At 39.0% G+C, this 26,266-nt stretch overlaps 1 protein-coding gene across 1 annotated transcript in view; it reads right to left on the reverse strand.

The window, feature by feature from the left end:
• Positions 1 to 1,375: 1,375 nt before the first annotated feature.
• Positions 1,376 to 26,266, reverse strand: part of ATG10 (autophagy related 10) — a gene marked incomplete at its 3' end in the record, with an annotated part of 92,757 nt that continues 67,866 nt past the window's right edge. Inside the window, exons 5-8 of the mRNA XM_081880673.1 lie at positions 22,598 to 22,695; positions 9,763 to 9,831; positions 2,487 to 2,584; positions 1,376 to 1,487 (exon numbers count right to left, since the gene is read on the reverse strand). Of these exons, the coding sequence (XP_081736799.1) occupies positions 1,376 to 1,487; positions 2,487 to 2,584; positions 9,763 to 9,831; positions 22,598 to 22,695 (377 nt within the window). The remainder of the gene's footprint in view (positions 1,488 to 2,486; positions 2,585 to 9,762; positions 9,832 to 22,597; positions 22,696 to 26,266) is intronic.

Raw genomic sequence — 26,266 nt, forward strand, 5'->3', positions numbered from 1 at the left:
TCCTTCAGCTACTAAAAAGGTTATTGGCAGTGTTTCAATATACTGCTTCACTGCAGAGAAAAAGTGCTTGGGTATAAGTAGCAGGGGTGCCAACTTGAATAAAATATTAGGGGAGGCAAGTAAGCCCCACCCCACATAATCAAATGCCCAAAATGCCAGTTGTTGTTACAGAGGGATGGGATTCCACAGAAGCAGCACAACTAAAGAGAAGGTCCTTCAATATACAGTGGTACCTTGGGTTACAGACACTTCAGGTTACAGACACTTCAGGTTACAGACTCCGCTAACCCAGAAATAGAACCTCAGGTTAAGAACTTTGCTTCAGGATGAGAACAGAAATCGTGAGCAGCGGCGCAGCGGAAGTGGGAGGCCCCATTAGCTAAAGTGGTGCTTCAGGTTAAGAACGGACCTCCAGAACGAATTAAGTTCTTAACCCAAGATACCACTGTATATTTAATGCGTTTTACAGTTAAGGAATGTCTACAAAACCAATTGTACAAGTCATACAACCAAAGGAAAAGCAAATGACACTCTGGGCACCATTTTTACATGAAAAGTAGCATTGGTTTTTAACCCCCATTAGCCCCAGCCAACATGGCAAATGACCACATATGATAGCGGCTGAAGACCTGCAATTTCTGGATAACCACATGTTCCCCATGTGTTTTACGTGTGTGTGTGTGTGTGTGTGTGTGTGTGTGTGTTCATTCTTGTACAAAGTATCAAGGTGGAGTACAACAAAAGTTACAGAAGAAGAAAAATACAATTTTTTAAAAAAATGGCGATAAAATATGCATAGGGGAAAAAAGATGAGGTATCCTAAGCCAGAATGCCAATCACCATCACAGACATCTTAGCTAGTAGATGTGAAGTACTTGTACTATAATAATCTGCAATTGCTAACTTCAGAAATAAAAAGGATGCACAAGTTTAAGATTTAAGGTGATGATGAAGATATTAACAAACAAAAACAGTGTTATATTTTAAGCATTGATAAGCAGATCCAGAAGAGTACAGTGGTGCCTCGCAAGACGAAATTAATTCGTTCCGCGAGTCTCTTCGTCTTGCGGTTTTTTTGTCTTGCGAAGCACGGCTATTAGCAGATTAGCGGATTAGCGGTTTAGCGGCTATTAGCGGCTTAGAAAAAGGGGGGGAAGTGGGAAAACTCGCAAGAACTCGCCCGACGTTTCGTCTTGCGAAGCAAGCCCATAGGGAAATTCGTCTTGCGAAGCACCTCAAAAGACGGAAAACTATTTCGTCTAGCGAGTTTTTCGTCTTGCGAGGCATTCATCTTGCGGGGCACCACTGTATTTAACAAATTGGAAAAGAGTAACATGGCTTTTAAATATGCAATTTTAAGTAAGATTTTTACCTTTTACTCAGCACTTGTAGTCTGCTCAGAATTGGCTTTTGCATAACTCAGAGGCAGATTGAGACCCACCATTGGGCCTACGATACTCAGCCATGAAATAATATAGTTTGTATTCCTACAAAGCAAAAAGAAAATAGCTTTTTTTACACTCTAGCTGTCTTTAAAAACTTGGATATCATTTTAAATGGCTACCAATTTTTAAAAAAATTATACAACATTGCACACATCATTACTATGGAGGAGGGGGAAATCCCAAAATGCCCTAAACAGAAGTTCTGACATTCCAAGTTTTGTGTAACAATAATCTGAAACCGCCAACTTTAAGGTCGTAAAAATTCAGAAACAATAATTTTCTTTATAAACAAAGCATATCTATACATAATAAAAGCTACAACCAAAGAAATGAAACAAAGAAGAACACAATGAACTGTCAATGAAACATCTCAACAGATCTAAAAAACATACTCCCAAATCAAATCTACTAAAGCTCTGAAGCTAGGTCTAGCATAAAGCCTGTTTAAACAATCTTCTGAAGACCTGCAAGGTTGGGTTCAGTGGGTTCAGCATTGCAAAATATTAGCATATTCTAAGCAGAGTCCCTCTAAATCACTGAAGTAATTAGGGAAAGGGTATCTCGAGTTCCAAATCATGGAAGCTAGAAGATCAGACCTTGCTTGTAATCTTGTCTCCCATCACACATTTATCTTTGAAACCATGCAGTCGAACAATTCTTTTGAAGAAGAAAAAATGAAAACACAAATTCTCAGAATTCCCTGGGTCATACATGAGTAGCCAGAGGCCATAAGAAGCTCCTGGAGATTATATTTTCCACTCAAGTCTTTTAATCATAGAAATTCCAGAGGAGCCTAGTCCACACATTAATAACAAAGAAGACCAAGTAAATATTATGAACATGAAATTTGAGAAACATCTCCTAAAATGTCCAAGGACTATCAGCAACACCCCCAGGTTTATTACAGTATAAGATAAAGAACAAGTTAAAGAATTGTGCCTTATTTCTAACCTGAGTTTGTCTGGCTACAACAGTACACTTTTACTTGGTTATTTAGGGTGAATATGAGAACCTAATAAACCTCACACTGATACTACTTGCCTGCTTTGTTTATACGAACTGGATAACACCGCAGACATAAATTCATTTGTCCGGCAAGGATGAAGAACAAAGAAAGGCTGTCCAAGCAATGGGTGCTCCTGAAAAAGATCAGCCATGCTTATATTATTTATATAGCACTTTCAGTATCCAAAGTAGTTTACAATCATTATTGCATTTGTAATGTTAAGTTCTTAGGGTTCTCATTTTACAGATGAGGAATGGAAGGTTACGACATAGCAACTTGCCAAACACCAATAAATCTAAATCTAAGACTTTAGACTAGGACTTCTAAATCCAAGACCAATATTCTTTCTGATAGATTACACTCATTTATTTATGTGTCATATTCACTTCTCTACAGAAATATTAATAAATGAAACACCCAAGGCAATTAACATTCTTTTTTTTAAAAAAAAATAAACATTTTAAACTTAACAACAAAACACAAACAAGTTAGAACACAAAGGTCCAGTAGATAAAAGCACTAAAAGTGAGAAATCCAAGCATAATCAGGCTCCAGCCAGGTTGAAAGTCTGCTGAAACAAAAACATCTTCAAACAGCACTGGAATAGCATCATAGTGATGATGGTAAGCTAGATCTTCCAGGGCACAATAACAGAGAAGGCACTTTTGCACGTTCTTGCCAATGGCACTTTGGATGTATCTCACCAGTTGATCTCACTGAGCAGACAGGAATGTATGGAAGGAGACAATCCTTTGACAGCACAATTTAGCATATTGACACAGGAAGAGAGATACCAATTATACAAAGCTATGAATGATGTAAACATTTTTAAAGAAGCACAATAAACTTTATTAATTTATTACTAAAAATGAATTTACACAGTATCAAGCTATCTAAGACCTCTACTGGGTTCTCTGGGTATGCAGGTTCTCTGCCATTTGTTAATATTTTAGCAGTTCCCAAGTCTAGTATGTACATGCAGAAAGCAGCCTTAGGCCTCCGGGATTCGGTGTGCCAACGAATTATAACTATGTGCAATCACAGTAGTGAATCATCTGGATATTAGGCCAGATAATTAAATAGTCTATATTAAAAATAGTAAGATGAGTACACTTTGAGAACACCCTGAAGATATTTAAGAACACCAGCTCATTTTAGAATATCACTTTATAAAGACTATACAAGAGAAAATAAGCTATTGGGGAAAACACAAATTAAAGGGATTAAATAAGGGATTAGAATTGCTGGATAAATAAAAACATGTAATCCTTAAATAAATTATTCTCTTGAAGGTATGGAGAGGGAATTATAAAGGTACTACAAATTCCATGTTTATTTCCGTAATTTGGTCTGTTCCACGCTGGATCCACTGAACTCTTCTACAGCAGTATGAGAGTTGTCTAAGCATATTAGTCACTGTTGGATTTGAATATCCGAATTTGCATTTGGTTCACAAGAGTTATTTTTCAATGTATTCCTGCAGTACAACAGTATTCCCTAGGAAGACATTTTAAGGCTACCTTTATGCTCTGTAGTGACCTGCCCCCTCCATACACACACATCAAATGTAATGATTTTAAACTGGAGCCTAGCATACTTCAAACCTTAAAAAATACATTCCAAATAAAAACCAAGAATGTCAAATACAACTACAGTCTAGACCAGCCTCCCAGCACTCCAACCCATGCCATATGGGTGTTTGGGACTACAACTCCCATCAGACCCAGCCAGCACAGCCACCCGGTTAAGGACAACTCCCATCAGACCCAGCCAGCACAGCCACCCGGTTAAGGAAGGCTGGAAAGTAAATTATCTGGCCATCTGTAAGATTGAATACTAATGCTTTCTCTATTCACCAACTTACATGTACATTGAAACCAATGAATGTTCTTTCACATTAAAGCACAGCCTACATCTGCACTGCTACAGATCTCAATTTACCAGCTACACTTTTGTAGACCCAGGACTGATTTCCATGTCTGATTACACAATGAAACAAAATGCAGCAAGTGCCAACTTTCAAGACTGACTTGCCAGCCAGAATCTGGAATTCTGCAAACATGTAATCCTATGTTTAGACCTGAAATACTAAAATTGACTTTGTTGCTAATTTCCCCTTTCCTTTGTATCTCTGTCCTGCCCCAAACAAATCTGCTCCAGAGGATTGAGAACAATTTGGGAAGTAGTGTGGGGAAGATTGTAGGAGAAAGGGAGGATCTGTGGAAAATATTCCATCCCCCTTTTCACTCACATAAATCTCCACTGGATCAAAGAGCCTTTTGTCAACGGAAAGACAAAATCGGATACAACCCCAACAGAGCAACATTTACTAATTCCACAAAATTTATGTAGAAGAACACTAAAAATTGTTGGGGCTCCTTTTATTTTAATTCAGAAGACAGCCCAAACTACAAATTAATACAAGGATGCCACCATCTGCTATCCATGCTAGTGAACTGATGCCATTCTGTATTATGAAGTAAATGCCAATCTGAATGAAAATATATTATTTCACTCAGCTGTTAGACTGAATCTGAAATGTATGAAAATACTTCTAGCAAAGACAGATTTCTGAAAAAGACTATGTCCTGGAATTGGCAACAAGAGTTTTATCAATGACAAAAAATTAACAAAGACAAATTATAACACAGCTAGCAGGTAGCTATCCTATCTTCAAACTAGAAAGTCAGCCTGAGAAACCATGGTGCCATCAATTCTCTCTCCTGGTGGCTTTCCAGTTCCTCCTATATAATCTATTTATACTTGCCATGTGCTTCTAGATCTTGCCTCTCTCATCTTCCCTCTCTGCTTGTCTCTTCTCTCGAGGACACTGGCTAATATGCTCTAATATCAGAGAGCCACAAATATTGTGGTCTCACTAGCTTCATTAGCATTATTGATGGGATGCCACAAAGAGACTCAGCTTTGCGGATAATTTCTAAAAGGCCTTTGGCACAACCACCTTGTTCCCATTCCTTACAGTTAACTCAACTTGCATACAGCTTCTCTGTTTACCCCTACATACACTTCCTGCCCCTTCCAGCTCTACTGAATTGCAGGCTATAAGCTACTGAGGCAGATACTTGCCCTTCTACACTCTGTAAAGTTGGAACTCCATCACTGATGGAGCATCCCCAATATAGGATGCTTACTGACATACAATACACACTACTTTGTTAGCAGTGTTTTGCTGAAAATACTGAATATTAATTACACACACAAACACCATGATCAGCTTAACCAATAACATGCACATTCAGATTTTTGTTAGAATTCCTGATTTTCCATCTAGACACAAAAGCAATTTCACATGCTGAATTTTCACAAAAATATAACTTTAAGACTATTCACACAACAATAAATAATGTAATCTCCTTAGTATGTATATTTAGATACTTTGTTGTTGTTGTTTTAACATGTTGTTGTTAATCTAATTCTATGCTACCAACAGTCAGAACACTGATGCACTAAAACAATGAACTGACAACCTTTCCCCAAACATTTTCTTTGACCTACATCTTGAGTATCTGTACCCAGGATAGTGTCTTTATCTTGTTTCATCAGATAATGGCTCTGATATAATGAAGGTCATCCTGCTATTATACACCATTTTCTGTGTCAAGGATATTGCATTTTCCCACAGTTCAAACTAAATATATTGTTGCTGGGAAAATAAGATTTTGTCCTGAACTAGCAGGGTCGCTGGAATGTGGAATGCTGTCTAGAAAAGGATGAAACAAAAATCACAGAAATCTATTGGATAGTGTGCATGACATCAATGGTATTAAATAACAACACTGTGTCCCTACTTATGCACACATTCCAGTTATGTCTTGCCCATGTCTTCTTGTGCTGTGAATATGAACACATCAACTCTTCAAGTTGTTTCTCTCTCCCCCTCATTCACACACATACACACCTACCTACCTTAAGACTTCACCTTATCAATTATTGTCAATTATTGTCAATCACTCCTGAAGAAGTAGGTTCAAAGTCTTGGGGTCAATTATTGTCCCCCAATTGTATGTTCAAAGTCTTGGGATCAATTACTGTCAATTGCTCCTGAAGGAGTAGGTTCAATCCATCTCTGTAAAGTGACATGCCCAGGTGACCTGAGCGCCTTTTATGAGCTCTGGCTGATTTTTATTTTTAAAAAAACTAGTTATGGCCATTTTTGGACTGCAACACCAAGAATTGGCAACCTCCAGGTTGGATTGTTGCAATGCACTCTATGTGGGGCTGCCCCTGAGGCTGGCCTGGAAGCTGCAGCTAGTGCAAAATGCAGCAGCTTGACCGCTCACTGGGGCAGAATACTGCCACCATAATAATAATAATAATAATATAATTTATTATTTATACCCCGCCCATCTGGCTGTGCTTCCCCAGCCACTGTGGGCGGCTTCCAAAAAAATATATTAAAATACTCTAATATATCAAACATTAAAAGCTTCCCCAAACAGGGCTGCCTTCAGATGTCTTCTAAAAGTCTGGTAGTTGTTGTTCTCTTTGACATCTGGTGGGAGGGCGTTCCACAGGGAGGGCACCACTACCGAGAAGGCCCTCTGCCTGGTTCCCTGTAACTTGGCTTCTCGCAGTGAGGGAACCGCCAGAAGGCCCTCGGTGCTGGACCTTAGTGTCCGGGAAGAACAATGGGGTGGAGACGCTCCTTCATGTTACGCCACCACTAAAAGAATTGCACTGGCAACCAATTAGCTACCAGGCTAAGTATAAGGTGTTGGTACTGGTGTACAAAGGCCTATACAGTTTGAGACCCAGTCTAGATATCTAGTTATTTAATTATGTATCACATTTATAGCCCCCTTTCCCCCAAGGAGCTCAAGGTGCCATACATAGTTCTCTTCCTTCCCATTTTATCCTCACAACAACCTGAGAGTTGAGTTAGTGGCTCGCTGCCACCCAGTGAGATTCATGGCCAAGTGGAAATTTGAGCCCTGGTTTCCCAGATCCTAGTCAGGCACTCTAATAATTACACCACACTACCTAGAAGATCACTTTACTAATTTACTCAAATGATCACTGCACTCTGCAAGAGAGCCCATACAAATGTAGGAATCAGACCTCTAGTATGGAAATACCTGCTTTTTGAAACTCTCTCCTGTTATGTATCAAAGAGCTGGTACCTCTATTATATTTCCAGCACCTATTAAAGAACTTCTTTTTCCAACAGCACTTTTAAGTGGAGATTATTTTCCCAGTCTCTGTATTAGGCTTGAAATCGCTTTTAGATACATTTTTACTGTTAAAATTGTTGAATCACTTTGGGATGTTTCACAGGAAATGATTCATAAATGAAATATATTTCAGATCCAGATAAGCCTTCTCTTTATAGGCTGAGTGATCCCTATTGTGCACTCTGGAGCACACATCAGACACATCATACAAATAACACTGGTCAACAACAAATTTGTTGTCTGCGTTTTTTCAGTTGATTTAGGACAAATCTGATGCGCTGAATCCAAAAATCACATTGGTTTTGCTCAATCAGGTCAAGTTTTTGAGCTATGGCCACATGTCGTTTTTTTACGTTTTTGTTCACATGTACGCTTGTGTGGAACATTTTAGAAGAAGTTGGTGGGGGTAAAATGCCATGTCGAATAATTGTTTTGATTGGAAAGGATTATTTTAATGAGAAGAAGTATTCAGGTCCGATAGTTCTGGGTGATTATGTCGAAAAGGGATCAGTTTGAAGTCATAAAACCTCGAAATCTTCCATAAATTGGTGCGGCTGGGATCAACGGAAAGAACCGGAGCAGCCTCAAGTATCCTGATCTTCAATCAGCACATCGTCCTGTAGCTCATTGTGATGAAATTCCAGTGCCTATCTTCGGAGAACTTCCTGACATTAGTGACAAAGATGCCTCCAGTGTTGAAGGACATGAAGAAGAAGAAGTGGTTCTTGAAGATGATGCTCCACATCCATTTTCCCAAAAGGAGTTGAATGATCTAGTTTGCGACCTCAGCTTGTCAAAGGACTCTGCCGAACTGTTGGCATCCAGATTGAAGGGAAAAAACCTCCTCTCTGACAGTGCTCGCATCAGCTTCTTCCACAACAGGCATCAAGAGTACCTCCTTTTTTTCTCGGAAGAGAAGGACTTGGTGTACTGTGCAGATATTGCGCAGCTTCTGCTCAAGCTTGGAGTGCCACAGTACGAACCCAAAGATTGGAGACTGTTCATTGACAGCAGCAAGTGATCACTGAAATGTGTTCTGCTACACAACGGCAACCAGTTTGCCTCTATACCCCTGGCTTACTCGAGTACACTGAAGGAGAGCTATGAAGCGGTGAAGTATGTGCTGGAGAAAATTGGTTATGATCAGCATAAGTGGTTTATTTGTGTTGACCTGAAGATGGTGAACTTTTTGTTGGGACAACAGTCTGGCTTCACCAAGTACCCATGTTTTCTGTGCATGTGGGATAGTAGGGACCGTGCTCAGCATTACACGAAGAAGGACTGGCCTGTGCAGGAGGAATTGGTGCCTTGCAAAGAAAGGAATGTCATCAACAACCCTCTGGTGGACAGAGACAGAATACTCTTCCCACCGCTGCACATCAAGCTTGGCTTAATCAAGCAGTTCACCAAGGCTCTGGACAAGGATGGTGACTGCTTCACTTACTTGTGCCAGGCTTTTCCAGGATTGACCATGGAGAAGTTGAAAGCTGGCATCTTTGACGGTCCTCAGATCCTTCAGTTCATCAGAGATCCAGAGTTCGGAAACTCAATGAACGAAGTGTAACTGGAAGCGTGGAAGGCATTTGTTCTGGTAGTGAAGAACTTTCTTGGCAACAATAAGGCCAGAAACTACACAGAACTTGTCAACAACATGCCAACTGCTTTCAGAAACCTGGGCTGCAACATGAGCGTCAAGATGCAATACCTATTTTCACATATGGACCGGTTTCCAGAGAACCTGGGTTCAATGAGTGACGAGCAGGGGAAGAGATTCCATCAGGACATGAGAGAGATGGAGACCAGGTATCAGGGTCGCTGGGACGCAGTCATGATGGCTGACTACTGTTGGACTCTGAAGAGAGACCTCCCTGCCGCTGAGCATTCCAGGAGTTCCAAGAAACGGCAGTTCTAGCCCTGAAGTTTGAAAAATGGTGAAGCAACATGCAATTTACGTGTACTTACCTTTATCAATGCCCACCATTCAGTTTACAGTAAACCTGACCTGATGGTGAGAAACAGATGCCATTTCCTGATTCAGCAGTGCAAAAATACCCTAAATCAGTTGTAGAAATCTAGACAACATTCAAAAAGTAAAAAATTGTTGCCCGGTGAAATTTACCTCATTCAGCAGCAAGCCTACTCTCCCTTTGGTACAAGTAAACATGATTGCCTTTGAATCAAGACTATTCTGAAACAAAAAAAATACAGATTTTCGCTTTTGACTGACTATATCAACCCCCCAAAGTTGCTACTTTAGTTTACACTCAACATTCAAGTAGTTTGTAAGGAAGCTATATTTTTCAAACTTTTGTGCGAAGACTTTTATATGATAAGCTCAACCATGTCCTTTTGTTTCTGAGTTGTTAAAAAGTCTGATGTACATCCAAGGTTAAACCAATGAAATGGAGGCACATTAAAGCAAGTTGTGGATAGTTGCCAATGCAATGAAGGTTATCGAAAGAGTTAGCAGCTCGGGGAATTGATAATGGAAAACTCGCTCCTCATGTAGTTCCTAGAGCAGTTTCCAAAGCTACTGCTTCCCCTTTCTTTGTCCAAGCCACCAAATGGGATTGAGATATAGAAAATAGTACAGAGGCATAGAAAGAGGAATGTATAAACAAAGTAAGAATGCCAAAATACATATGTTGAAAAACTTTCTACTATATGAAGTTTCCTTAATTTTCGTGTCTGGAAATCCTCTCCACAAAGGCGAAGTAGCATTTAGTTTCCAGATGTCAGGCTTATATATCAGTGAGGAAAAGAAACATGAATCACACTGAGTTTTGCAAGCACAAACCTATTTAAATGAAAAATCAACTTAGTTTAGTTATAAATTAATCTTTTGTGGATGAAACTGCTACTGCAGTAGACATTTCCTGATTAATGTGTGTTGGAATTTTGCAGGAGGCAACCTGACATTTACAGGAGCAAAAGCGTCTTCTGGACAGGAACAAAGCATCAAAAAGTGAAAATACTTTTCTGAAACTTAAAGCATTATTTCCCTGCAAAGAAGTGACAGCATCATAGACACGAAACAAAGGGTCTACCAGAATTCCCCCACTACCAACCTACCAGGCAAATTGATTTCCCACCATTTTCTGTATCATGGATTGTCAGACAGAAGATTCTGCTTGACTCTCTTTTTCAAAAGATCTTATTATGAAGGAAAGCCAGGAAATGCTTAATGACACATTGAACCTAATGATAATTAGTTTTATCTTCTGCTATAGAGCAATTCAGAGCGAAAACAGGAAGATAGCAGCTGTGATATTTTTAAAAAGCTTTTTGTTTTGCAATCTGAAAATAGGAATGCAATCCTACACTAGGAGTTTGATGGCCCCAAAAACCATTACATTATGGGGCAAGCTTCTTTTTCCAGCATGTGCAACAGCAGCATTCAATAAAGACAAATCTTTCTGGTTTCAAGTCCCTTATGCTTCTTTTATCATTGACCAAATAAAATGTCGTTTCTACTAGATCTCAATGAGAAAAAAATATGAAATACTCTCTTTTCATCCCAAGAGAAAGCAAACCATGCCTAAGTTCTAGCACTGACAAAACAAAACTTTCAGCCTGTGTTATATAACTTTAAGCACACAGTGAGATAATGCCTAAAATAATATGTGAAATATTATCCATGTCAAATTTCAATTAACAACGAATGTCACTTTTGGGCATTACAGCAAGGTAATTAGTTCTGGATAGCTGGTACTGTGTGTTTTACTTCCCTTCCCCCAAACAGCAGGTATTTTGTTGTTGGTACATTTCCTGTAACAGCACCATTTATTTTCCCTGTCATAACTGGAGCTCCTCCAGTAGTAATGGCTTCTATTTTCTCTAGTGCTACATTAAACTGCCTTGGAGCATCCATCATAGCCTTTATGGGCTCTCCATTTCTCCTATAGTGGAAAGGGATTGTTGTCCAAAACATCCTCTGTCACATCCAGTTTGCATGATATAGCTTTGATGAAAATCATTCATAGAGGGATGTCAAGACTTTTATCAAGGGCAGCAGAAAGCGTTTGTAACTGAACATTTTTTTCAATACCACCTGAGACTTCAGCCATTCTTCAGACTAAGAGGAGGAAATAATAATAAACTTTACTTCCTGAAAACTCTGAGAAAAGGATGATTGACATGCAATTAAAATACACAGGTTTGTGTCCAGTGCTCTGCCATCCAGATAGACATTGGACTAGTGAAGGTTGAAATGAACTAATTCATGGACTATAGCAGCCATATCCAATCTGGTGCCCTTCAGATGTTTTGGTCCTTATCATTGGTCCTGTTGACTAGGGCTGCTAAGAATTTAGGTCCAACATCTGGAGGGCCCAGGTAGGGAAAGGCTGGGCTATAAAGACTATATGCACCTGACCACCAAAACATCCCTCTGCAGATATTCCCTCAAACCCGCACCAACACATCATTCTAGAACCCATATATACAATTTGATACATGTTTGCTTAAGGTACACAACTCAGCTGGGGTCTAAAAAAGCAATGGAATTTTGATTTAGCGTAGGGATTTCAAATACCAATACTTATGCTCCAAGTAATGCTCCCAAGATAGTGATGAGACAAAGTCAGTAGAACAATGCTGAGTTCACAGTGATTGCTAAAGTAGATGGGTAAACAGCAGAACCCCAACAAGAGTCATGTTTGCCTATACACTGCTTAAATAATAAAGATTTCTAAACAATCCCCTTTTTTTAAAAAAAGGGAAGTGGACAGCCTTAATAAGGCCTCTCTCTGTTCAGATCATAACAGGAAAGGAAATGTTCAATTCCCATTAGTCAGGCCGCCCTGCTGTTACTAGGGGAGAATGCTTCATTTTTTAACCAGAGCCTAGCCTCGGAATACAGCACTCAATCATTTAGAAGCTTGTTTTCGAAAAGAAACTGGAACTCTCACTATTTCAGCCATTACAAAAAAATAAAATTAAATAAATACCAAGTCCAAATCCTCCTGCAATGGGAAATGAAGTGCAAATTGGGAAACTTTATTTTATTTTCTCCATAAACTTATTTTTTAATTACAAATTAGCTTGGTAGCACATTTTTCTCTTCTTTGAATCAAGAGCTTCTGGCAACAGTCCTCTGTTGACTCACTACCTTGCCCTTGTATATGTTCACTGAATCAAATACTAAGGTTTGAAAGAAATAAACTGTTTTAAGTTTTCAAGAAACAAGGCAGCCACAGTCTCAGCCAGAGGCGATAACATATTCCTTCCATATGGAACAATGTTGTGCACGTTGAACAATATTTATAATACTTATTTTGGAGAAAAGCTAAGCGCAGTATAAAGACACAGAATAGAGTGCTTCAATTTAAGGCCACTATGTATGGAGCACACATTCCTAAGGAAATTGTTTTGAGAATCCTGCTTTTCAGATAAGACATGTTGAAAATATGAAGCTGCCCTATACTGATTTAGACTACAACTAGCCCAGGATTACCTATTCTGACTGGCAACTCTCCAGGGTCTCAGGTTGATGACTTTTGAAGCTCTCCTCCTGAGCTTATTGTAACTGGAGTTGCAAACTTAAGACCTTGTACATGCAAAACATGTGCTCTGCACTGAGATACGGTCTCTTCTCAGTATTTAACATTATCCTCTATCAAGAAGGAGCTAATGTGGTACCAAGTTGGCTATTTCTGTTCTACACTTTATTAGATTTAATAAAATAGAGACGCATTTCCCTGCTGTGATTGTTGCACCTAGAAAAGTGAGACTAGCAAGACATCACTTGAAATGCTACTGGATAATCAAGTGAAGGCAAATATATCAGAAGCTGCCATAGAAACAGTGAGGCCTCTCTCTCCTCTCTCTCTCTGTCCCCCCCCCCCCGACTTGTAATTCAAATTTATACAATGACAAATTGCCAACTACTCTGTGATGGAGCTTTTGTTCAGCAATAGAAGTCATTTGTTGTTATCTACATGTGCACAGAACTTTAAGGTACCATCATTCCATGTTAGTCTGTTTCAGCAAAAACAATGAGTCTTGTGGCACCTTAAAGACTAACAGATTTATTATGCGATAGCCTTTCAAGGACTAGGGAAATGCAACCTGGTTATTTTTCAGTACTTATTGTAGCAAAATGATCTCACCAGGGTCTTCCTGTGAGGTGCTTATGAAACAGTGGCCATCCTTCTTTTCCCATCTTTATTCCCCAGGTTCAAGCAAAAGTGATACTGGATCCAAATCCCATTCTGTATCCAACAGTGCTTAGTGCATTGATCTCATATTGCTTATGCACCATATTTGTAAAATGAATATTTATCTGTATCAAAATAAATGAGACTGTAAAGAACATGGTCAACTTGCATGGGGAAAGAAGAAAACACTGAGCTATACTCAGTTGCTTGGGGTACCATATAGCAAGCTGACTATGACCCTCCTTCCCTTCGCTAGTAAGAAAAAGATTTCTTGGTAAGAAAAAGATTACAACATACAATCTATCTCAGTTTTCTTGCACCTCCAGGAGATAAATGTCAGTGGCTATTTTGTTGAAGTGATCAATGCATTTCAGATATTAACACAAAAACTCTGAAAAACTACCTGCTCTAGCATGTACAGAATAATAACTTTCCTCTGTAAATTGCAATGGCAAACTGGTGCTGCTCCCATAAGTTGCTGCACTGCTATTAGTCCTAGCCAACTTCACCAATATTCAAGGATGATGGGAGTTATTGTTCTCTGGTATCTGTAGACTACAGTCCTGTTGATAAGCCTTGACTGTTACTGGGATTGCCCTTTTCTTTGCCCTCCTCTTTAGTTTTCTGTTCCACTCCTAAGAACAAGGATCTCTCTTCTTAATGGAGAAGCATAATTTGACAAGTACAACGAAGATGCTGCATAAATTCAACAACAGCAACAAAACCCACTATGAAGCACAGTCTATTCAGTTACAGTTTAAGTTTATAACTGATTAAACACTTTTTAAAAAAAAGTTTATACTGGAAAATTGGCAAACTAGTTCCTGTTCTTAGAACTGGCACATCACTCATTCTTTCATGAAAATAAACAGATGACATATTTTTCAATACTTGCCAAAATAAAATTAATTTAGCCATCAACTTTTTAGTATCTTACATGTCATTTTATTAAATGACTCCTTAAAATATGTTCTGAAGTTGTGGGGTTTTTTTAAGGTATAAGAAGACAATCCAACAAGCTGTGTACGGATGGAACGAATGATACTGGAGCAGAATTTGGTATAAACACAACCTGATAAGAGAAAATGTAAGAGTTTGAAAATCTTTCAAAACATGTTTTAGGATGCCTGCAAAATTTAAAAATCCTGTTAAATCAAGAAAATTTGACACGTTAACAAATATCTTAGGCTGCTACCAGACAGATGATTCCTAGTACTACTAATCACTGCTCTCCTGCTGTAAACTACCAGAATTGCAGAATACTTTCCACACTATCAAGGGGTATGTATTGTACCCTTATCTGTGTATACATCCTGCTATGTTTCATCATCTAGGCCTGAAGGTGTGACACAGATGCTTTGAGTGAAGAAGGCCCAATTCACCTGGGCAATCCTTATTTTTAAAAAATCTAATAAATCTGAGCTCCCTAAAAAAAAGCTTTTTAATTAGTGGTAAGCGTTTGCTTCTTTTAAAAAGAGCTGTCTAAGAAATGTGAAAAAATAAAGTTTTTCACTATAGTTTTACAACTCTTTCATTTAAGTGCTAATATTTTAATATAAAAAGGGAAAGGTCTTTAGCAGTAATCTAAAATTCTAAAAAGCAATAAATGTGCTAAAATTGCGGCAATTGAAAAGGTAATAGCAAAAGTGTATTGAGCAGCAAAATATTCACCAGCATGGTATGTCACTGCACATATAAAAACCCTACCCATTTAAAAAGAAGAGTTGCATTAAGATTGTCTGCACCTGAGGATTGTGTTCCTCTTCCATTCATCTTTAAAAAAAAGGTGGAAGGCAGATACCCAGGAAAGGGCTGTTACTCAGACTCTTATTCCAAGTCTCCACACAAATTCAAACACTCAACGCACACCACAGAAAATTCTGTGGTCATATAAAGTGGGGGGAACAAGTAGCTGTGTTTATCCCCCGAAGCAGTAGTTGACTGGAACTTCCATCAAAAGAGCAAAATGGTGTGACTTTAGATTTCTGGTGCCAATGACCATCTCTAGATCTGAATACTTCCAAACTCTATGTCGGCAGGACTGCCTTATGATTGAAACAAGAACTTTGAGGGCAAAACATGTCCAGCAATAATGGCACTTATGATCTTCTCTATTGATACTACAAAAGCTTTTCCAGACGTTCTAGCCAGTGTTCTGTAGCAACTGTTGATATAGCTCAAAGAAATTTCACAGGGGAAAAAATTAGCAGCCTTCTGTTAAACTATACTGAATGCAACCTCTTCTGTTTAACAGAATTCTCGAATATGTCTAAGAATAGCTGCCCACACATGAGTCAAGTATTAAGATATAAAACTTCCCTACAACAATGTCACTTTGCTGTGCCTCAGCACCACTACATCAAAGCCCTCCAGAAACAGTTAAGAATCTCTTTCCTTTAAGGAAAAAATATCACACCATTAACATACTTGGTCATTTTAGAAATAATGTTTATTGATTTTTGTGTTAACACTGCCATAAATTAAGTGATGCAATGGACAGAATTACTGCTGTACTATAAAGAATATGTCTTTTGGGTTCTTAACCACACAATGAAAAGAATAACAGCTGGATTAATGTAAAAATAGTGCAACTTGATGCTGATATTGCAGAGGTGTGGACAAGATAGTACCTGTTCACATGAAATACATGACACAGCACTGAAATATCTTCAGAGTTCGTAGCGAGGGAACTAAGCCTACAATGATGTGGTTCTGAGGAAGAGGACTTTTGCAACCCTGATGGCAGAAATCCTGGAGATGCCAGGAATTTTAAGCTCCTGGCACACATGAAATCACATTGCCCTTTTCCCAATGTGAATTATCACTAAAACCTTTCTGAACTAGGCCAATTTATTTACTTATGTATAAACACTTTCATCAAGGATATACATGAACAGGGCCACTAATCTAGTGTCACACATTTTACTAAATAAATTACACAAAGGGCTAGAGCAGTGGTTCTCAACCTGTGGGTCCCCAGATGTTGTTGGACTACAACTCCCATCATCCCTGAGCTCTGGCCTTGCTAGCTAGGGGTGATGGGAGTTGTAGTTCAACAACATCTGGGGACCCAAGGTTGAGAAAAGCTGGGCTAGAGTCAGCAAGTCTGGTAAGCATATGAATTAGGAATTGATTGATCAATTAATTAATTAATTTATGATCCATATCAGTTTCACACATGTTCATTCATACATCCATTTTGTCCTGTTTCTCTATCTGTGGTTTTTTAAAATAATTGCATGAAAATTGACATTTTGAACCTATTTATCAACCTATTTATTTTGTACACATTTTGGTACTTTTTTGAGGTAAGTAGTGTGACACAGAGAAGTACAAAAAGTACAAGTAAAACTGTACATATTAGATGTGATGTGAATCAAGCTAGTTCACTAAAAAAATGTTGGCCAAATGAAATCCTCAAGCACCTCTAATGTAAACAAGCCTTTTCTGTGTAATAATGCTGTTGCCCTCTTGGCTACAAAATAAATGTCTAAAGCAAACCATACTAGAATACTGTGTCCAGTTCTACCACAATTTAAGAAGGATACTGACAAGCTGGAATGTGTGCAAAGGAGAGGGACCAAGATGATAAACAGTCTGGAAGCCACGCCTTATGAGGAATGGTTGAGGGAATTGGGTATATTTAGCCTGGAAAAGTGGGGACTGAGAGGAGACAGAATCAAAGAATCATAGAGTTGACAGGGACCCTCAGGTTCAGCCCCCTGCAATGCAGGAATCCTGTCCACAGCCATCCCTGGGTGGGCTCAAAACACCAACAGCCAGACGCAGCCAACTTCAAATATCTAAAGTGCTGTCACATGGATGATGGAACAAATTTTCTTTCTCGTGCTGTGGAGGATAGGACCTGTACCAATAGCTTGAAGTTACAAGAAAGGAGATTCTGACTAAAAATCTTTCTAACAGCAAGACCTGTTTGACACTGGAACGGACTCCCTCAGGAGGTGGTGAACTCTCCTTCATTGGATGCTTTTAAGTAGACGTTGGATCCATCTGCCATGGATTCTTTAGTTGAGATTCCTGCATTGCAGGGGATTGGACTAGATGACCCTTGGGATCCCTTTCCAATTCTACAATTCTATGATTCTATGACCTAACTTTTTCTCTCGGTATGTGTATGGAAATACTACACATATTCTGCAAATTCCTCTTAAAATTAAGCTATGGTCTTTTCTGTTAAATGGTTCCACTAACAGCCCCAGTTTAAGGGGCACAAGGCTCAGTCTTGCAGTCTCGGTTCATCACTGATCATTCCTGATCCAGTTGATTCCTCATGTTCCATTTAAGGATTGCAGCTACTGCACAGGGAGGGAGTTACAATCAAAGAATTAGAGAACAGAAAAAGGGTTCTATAAATCCCTTTAACACAGCTTACCAGTAGAACCATCCAACAGAAGTCTAAACACCATCATATATAAACTGTGTATCTATTTTTTCTTTTCCATTGCTACTTCAATTATTATGCTATTTGCAATGCATAATGCAAAACACTTTCAGCCAAAGTATTTGGATGTATGCCACTGAAACCTACACATTATGGACTAAATCACATTTGAGTCCATGTACTTCAGCTTAACTAGATCAGGCAATATAAAAAGTGATTCTGCTTGGAATTATATACACTCAACAGATCTGTTAAATCATTTAGAAAAATCACTTGTTAGGCATAATCCTTTTGTACAATCAATTTTAAGGATCATAAGGTGCTTTAAAAGCTAATTCTAACAATTATTATACATATTGTTCATACAAGTAGAGGCTATCATAAACTTAGGGGTATTGGTGATTCTAGTTACTTTCAAATGAGAATGAACTATGTTGAATCTTAATGGTTGATTTAAAACAAGCCAGCATCATAAACCATGCATGACATACATACAAGAAAATTGGGAGTTTCTGGGGTGAAATAATTATACATACTCATCTGGTATACTTGCCTAAGCTAGTGAAGTATACACCACACAAAAGGACTCAAAGTGATAGAAATGGATCCCTCAAATGCAAACCCATTCCTTAAGGGAAATATAACCCTATCTAACATTGGAACATTAGAACACACCACTTCCTTAGACAGACGGACTACCTATACTTCCATCTAGAACAAGCATTTGATGCCACCACCAAATTCTCACTAAAATGCTACCTTATAGGTTGCTTATACCTGTGACCACCTGAGAGCACCCTGGTATGAATTAGAAGAATATATACAGGACTTCAGAAATTCATGTTCTTAGAGGCTCAAAAGAAGGCTACCAAGATCACATAATCACAGTCCTTAAACTTGGGCTATAATCCTAAACACCCTTACTTTTCAGAATGTACCCATGAAGTTAGGGGTGTATATTTCCAAGTATTAGCCTGGACTATCATCCAGGTTGTGTATGTATTTCTTTTCTTTTTATTTCAGTTTTTAAAACAACACTTAAAACAAACAATATAGAATAAAAATAAAAAGTGAAAATGTGGGGGGGGGAAGGAAGGTACGGTATATTATAAACCTATGATAATTAACTATTACACAATACAATTCCATTTGTACCTATCTTATATAACCAGGTTGTGTGTCTGATTCACATACTATATTATTTCTATGCAACTGAGGGCACATATAAGGATGATCACACTGAAGGAATTCAATAGTCTTGTCAAAGATGTGAAATGGTTCTATGATTCTATTTTTTTTCTTGGCAACTTGATGATTTAAAGGCTCAAGCTGTTCATTCTCATTAGCTTACTCAACCACTAGCTTTGTGTATTCAATTATATATCCCATTATTGATTAAGCCTTAGTGAGTATGAGCTCATTTGCTCAGAATTCTATTTACTCAAGGAAAAGTTTATTACAACTATTCTTAGGTGTAGAAGCCAGGGGTACAGGGGCATTTATTCTGTATCTATTTATGTGAAAGTGAATGAAAAAGAAATCAAATAGGTTTTCTAGTTGCCAAATGAAAGCAGACATATTTTGTATTTTTATTGCATTATTATTTGTTACATTATTGTAAATTTTAACCACAGAAATCTCTTTTACAAAGGCTGGATTATCTAGAATTAGTTTCAATTTACATCTAAGTTTTTTATTATCTGAATAGTTTCTGAATCTGTGTAGAGCAAATTGGCGATTTCAGCTCATAAATATAGATACCTCATGGTGCCTCTCTCTCCTCAAAACTGCGCTGATCCATTTTGACAACACATTACAATGCTAGACATGTGTCAAATTGGTTACTGCCTATATCACGGTGAACACTTGACATAATTAAGAGATGCCTTCCTCAAATCAACTGTTTTAATTTTATTCAACATGTCTTCAGTTCTGCATCTTCCATATCCCCACCCTCAAGGTAATATTCATTTTGAGGTTACCCATCTTATAAATTCCCTATGAACTCTGTCTCTTCTCCCCATGCTTCTTAATAGTGGCAATTCAATTGTGCCACCACACCAGCTAGCGCAAGCTGGAATAACCTCAACCAAGCTTATCTGTGCACTATCAGGCATCAAGCAAAGAAAGCAATGGGAGAATACCAAACCATTGTAGCACTTCCAGAAACTTCCCCAATGCCTATGGCAGCACCATCAATTTCCACCAATCAGAGAGAAGTATTTTCTCCACACTGAGAAAATACAACCACCCCCTACACAAAGTTCAAGGGGAAGTTTTCCAAGTCAAAGAATAGGCAAGAGTTAAAAGCACCAGATTTTAGCATACAAGCACTTTTGACAGGATGTGATTAAACTCAGCAAGGAGAATTTCTCCTCCACTACTTGTGGTAAAGCCTGCTGTAGTCTCCCTTCCAAGACAGGCTTTTCAGAGGCAAATGAGAGGAAGGGGGGGTGAGAAGGAGGCGCATTAAAGATTATATCTTTTACCCTACGCTTGAATCAATGTCTCCAATCTTTCCAACAAAGTCCTTTAAATATGTCTATGGTTGCTTCCAGATGACTTGCTAACTGAACATTTATCCTGATTTGTTTGCACAAATGTGCAGGGATGTTCTTTGATGTCAACTGTCTGTTGAACTGATTTTTGTTTCTGGGGAGGTTATATGACATTGTGTTGACATTGTGTTGAGTAATTATCCACACTTTACAGTGTATTGCCCCATCATTTTCCTTACTGAAGAAAAAAAGATCCAAGTTTGGGCCGGGGGGGGGGGAATTAGTTGTGCAAGCGTGCAAAATTCACCAACTGCGCAACTTGAATGTGCTGCTATATAACTGAATCCCATTCACAAAACAGTGACAGTCTGAAAATGCCCCAGTTTCCAAGTTTTGCAAAATACATATATATCTTAGAATAACTGCATCTTAATTTTACAGAACTTAAACAAAGGAAAATTCTGTATTTTTGATAACGGTTACCTTCTAATACAGAGGTTTTCAACCTTTCTGAGTCCACGGCTCCCTTGACCAACTACATTCTTTCTGCAGTGCCCCTGTGGGGCTCAGGAACCCAGTTATGTCACCCCTTGCCTGCAGAGCTGGCAGCTCTCACCCTTTTTTGAACACCCTCCCTTGTGGAGTGTTCCCTCAGCCTCCTCTCCTCTCCCGTCCTTGGGAGTCCTCTGGGCAGCCACTGCTGCCACCCTTGGTCTCTGAGCTGCCCTCCCCACACACTCCAAAGAGAAGTGCCTCCTCACACAGTCCAACAGGGACCTGGGAGGATGCCCCCAGTCTTAGTGGCCCAATAGAGACTGGCCAAAGGTGAACATGAGGCCACCATCTTACTCACCTTGGGAGGCAGCAGTGGGCACCACTGTGGAAAGGCTTCCCTTTCGGACACTTAGATACCAGGCAGACATTTCACACAGCTAGCACAAAAAAGGCCAGTGGCCAGTGCCTAGCCTCCCATTTGTCCATCCATTCCCAAGAGCAAGGGCTGGTGGACTAGCTGGCTGGACTCTCTTGCTTGCTTACTCCGAGGCTCCTCAGCTCCTGACAACCAGCACCCCCTGGCCAGCCCCAGAGGCACCATTCGCCTGTGGAGCTTGTAGCCAGGGCTGAGGTAACAACCAGCTGTGCAAAGCTTTGAGAGGCAGAGACATCAGAGGACATCAGAGGAGGGAGGGAAAGAAGGAGGGACAGAGGCCAGTGTTGCCTGCGGCACTTATGACCACCATTCAAGGCACCCTAGGGTGCCACAGCACACTGGTTGAAAACCACTGTTCTAATAGAACCAAGTAAGGCTGGATTAATACATGCTTATCATACCAAAGCAATGGCCTCAGCCAGAATTTGTTTCCCCTTCTTTTTCAGTTAGCTGAAAAGTTCTATTTACAGCAACACAGTTGTAGGTGCTTGTCAACTACAACAGAAATTAATCCGCATTTCTATTATATAGAAGGGCAGGTCCAGAGTGAGCCTGTGACACACATTTCTTGTCCCTTTAAATATAGCATTAGAAATGCTTCTCCTGAACGACTATTTTTATTCAAAATGGAACTGGGAATTGTTCCACTTACATTGGCTCATAGAAAGAGGTGAATTATCTATTTCAGAACTTCACCTCCATCTGGTCTGTAGAAAGATTTTCAGTAGTAACAAAAAAATAGGAATCATCTATAGCTAGTTGTGCTTAAAACCCATGTAATAAAAGACTGTATAATTATTTCATATTTTATTGCTATTAATATCTCTCACATTTAGCAAATGGGCTTTTTAGGGTAGATCCCTTTTTCTGGACTAATAAAGGTGTAATTTGGGATACTGGTATCCATTATTCAACTAAATTAATTCCATGCTGTAATGAAGTAATAGGTGGAAGAAGCCTCTAACCTGTTGTGTAATGGTATCCCAGGGGCCCTGCCAGAGCTGCTCCCTGTAGCATTCATGTACACCTTTCCATATTTCATCCAGAGTTAAAGGTCTTCCATCTGGAAAAAAATAATAATTGTAATATATGTATCTCCACATACACACATGAAATGCAGATAATTCAAAAGCAGAAACAGAAAACACAGAGAAAATTCTATTTCCTTTAAAAGATGCCACAACAACATCTGGGATGTTTGTGTATGTGGCTGGGTGTGTGTGTGTGTGTGTGTGTGTGTGTGTGTGATGGAACATGGCCCAACCCTGCTGAGTGTTTTGTAGCTGTCATGTCCACGTAGCAGAATAACTGCCCTCTTCAGAGTCCTCACCATGCAGTATTGATTGGTGCTTACGCTTGTATCCTGGATAGCTGCTGAGGTTTTATAACAGAATGAAGTTACTGTATTGAAAAGAAACGTATGATCTTTGCCCAAGTATTTGTTTTTGACAAATGAGAGACTATTTTGATGCTTTTTCAATAAGTATCATTATATTGGCATTTATCAGGTGTCAGGAGGCCATTATCCTGTGATAAATAGTTTTATTCCACTGACATTTTCATGTCCGTGAAATAAACAAGATTTATTCGTCCAATTAACATTTGAATGTCATGTTTAGATACAATCCAAAATCCTGTTGCCATCAGATTCAGTTTTATCTTATTTTTGTTGAGCACACTCAAAATGGAAGACAAACTTCTCTGTTGACATCTTACCAGTGGTAACTTCAGTGTAGGAAAATAAAATGGTGAGCAAGCAAAGTCAACAATATCTATGTAGGGAAATAGGATTTTATTGCATTATGTGATAAAATGATACACAAGCCACAACTACTAATGAGGCAGCTGGAGCATGCCCTAAGTTACCACACATAGAGGAAATGCAATTAAAAAGGTTCCTGGTGATCTCCTTTGTGTGGTTTTTAGTACTGGAGAGCACACAAAGAGCAAGCAGATTCCTGCTGTGGAATTCCCCTCCTCCATATGTCTGCTGCTTCTGGATGTTATGTAAGGATTTTTTGCTTAGATAAGTATGACAATCTCTTATTACTATATTAATTTGTCAACACATAATTTAAATTTCATATTTGAATTGCTATTCTTTCAAATGTTCACTGTTTAATCACCGTAAAGAGAGTAATAGAAAAACCTTATAGATATAACCACACATAAATACATAAAATAATCTATGCTGTAATATACATACCTGACCATGTCTTAAATTCAATTTGTTGGTCCTCAGAAACCACAAATTGCACTTTATGTTGTTTCCTCTAATCCCATAATAATATCTAGATCAGAAGGTCTTACTCTAGTAGGCTGAGACCCACACCTGGATTGCTGTGTTGGACCTAAAATGGGTCACACCAGCAACACTACCATGATACAAATAAATTGTAAAAAGAAAAAAAATCATTTTATCTATAAATATAAAAGGGAAAATTTCAGGCTTCTGAATTCTCACTAAGAATTAAGCTTCATTTAGGTTTTTAATTTATAAAGAATAGTGTGAATTTGGGGTGAGTTTTGCCTCTTTCAGAGATCAAAGCTTTATCACTTAGCATTTCACAGAGATGTGATTGCACTTACTGAAGTTGTTATAAAATAATATTCTCACTGTCTATTACTCTTCCTCAGTTGTCATACAGAGGCAAATGTTCCAGCAACAATAGTTTTGAAGATTATGAATCCTCAGGTGCTATGTTTTCTATGTTGGAAATTTAGATGTGATGTTTACATACACTTCTATTTTGGTGCATATACATGAGCTGAAGAGTCACAAAAATGGACAGGTGCAGGGAAGTCTGCACAGAAAGCTCATCTTATGCCAAATGAACTTAGGATGAAATGCTATGCATGTCGCCCTGCTAAACATGCTTCCTTGTTAAAACTAGGATTGCCTCTTGATACACTACCAGTATCACATTTCTAATTTATCTGTTGTCAGCAGCTAAGCTGATACACTTCACCAGAAATTGCTCATAGGACACTGCTGCCAGAAAATCACAACCATACAGATGATGCAACATGAATCATGCAACCAGAAGCAGCATTATGTATGGAAGTGGTAAAAATACAACCAAGAGAAAAATAACGTATTGCTTTCTCTCTAGCACAGACACATTCCAAAACGTTTAAAATTTTAAATATTATGTTTTCTGTTGGTTTTATTTATTTTTTAACATTAATGATTGAAGTACAGTGGTACCTCAGATTACATACGCTTCAGGTTACATACGCTTCAGGTTACAGACTCCGCTAACCCAGAAATAGTGCTTCAGGTTAAGAACTTTGCTTCAGGATGAGAACAGAAATCATGCTCCCGCGGCGCAGCGGCAACAGCAGGAGGCCCCATTAGCTAAAGTGGTGCTTCAGGTTAAGAACAGTTTCAGGTTAAGTACGGACCTCCGGAATGAATTAAGTACTTAACCTGAGGTACCACTGTATATGTTTTGAAAATGCTCCAAAATGTGTGTGTGTGTGTGTGTGTGTGTGTGTGTGTGTGTGTTTGTGTGTGAGTTTTAATATACACTATACACTTATACACTAACAACACAATCCTAAACCTGGCTTTTGCAATGTCACACACCACCATTTTATACTAATGACTCAAGTCTGACACACCAGCATACATAGGATCGGGGTGCAAGTAAATAATATTTCCTGATGCAGGTGGAACAGAAAGAGAAATCTGGGTGTCATCTGCATATTGGCGACAGCTCATTCCCAATTTCCCGATGACAGCTCCCAGAAGCTTCAAACAGATACTAAATGGGGGGGGGGGCAACATGGAACTCTGTGGGACAGCAGAGGACTTCAGCGGCACTGAACAAGAGCCCTTCATAACTACTTTCTGGGAATGGCCTCAAAGGTGCTAGTGGAACCATCATAACTTGGTACCTCTAACCACCACTTCTCAGAGCTGTTCCAGAAGGATACTGTGGTCAACAGTACTGAAGTCACCAACAGGTTAAAGAGAACAAGCAGGGTCACACTCCATCTCTCTCCTAGCAAATATAATCAATCAGGGCAACCAACAGAATTTCAGTATCGTGACTGGGTCAGAGTTTGAACTGAAATGGGTCTAGTTAATCAGTTTCCTCCAAGCATGTCTGAAGCTGGACAAGCATCTCCCTCTTAACTAAATTGCCCCCAAATGGGATATTTGCCACTCAGTGATATTTTTGAATATTTTTGGATCCAGGGAGGTCCTTTTAAGTAGTGCAATAATCAAAACTGATTTACAGATAGAACAGTCAGTGTTTTGGGTGCCTCTGTAGGACTTGCTCTAATCGTGGTGTCCAGTTCTGTCCAAATCTATCCCTAAAGTGCCTTGCAAAATTGTAACAAATAATGGTTGACTCTGATCCCAGTCAGGCAGTGTCTTCAAGGAAACGATCTGCACAACTCACTCTGCTGATATGTGATGTGACGTATGTGTGTGTGTGGCATGTGTGTGTATTTGTGTCCCACCTAATGGTGTGTTATGAATAGTTGAATAGGATCCAAACTGCAGCAGTCTGATTGGTCCTAGAACAATAGGATCCAAATTGCAGCAGTCTGATTGGTCCTAGAACAATAGGATTCAGAATGCAGCAGTCTGATTGGTCCTAGAACAATGCAGCAGTATGATT

Source organism: Podarcis erhardii (genome assembly GCF_964252035.2).
Source record: "Podarcis erhardii genome assembly, chromosome: 11".
Taxonomy (NCBI): Eukaryota; Metazoa; Chordata; class Lepidosauria; order Squamata; family Lacertidae; genus Podarcis; species Podarcis erhardii.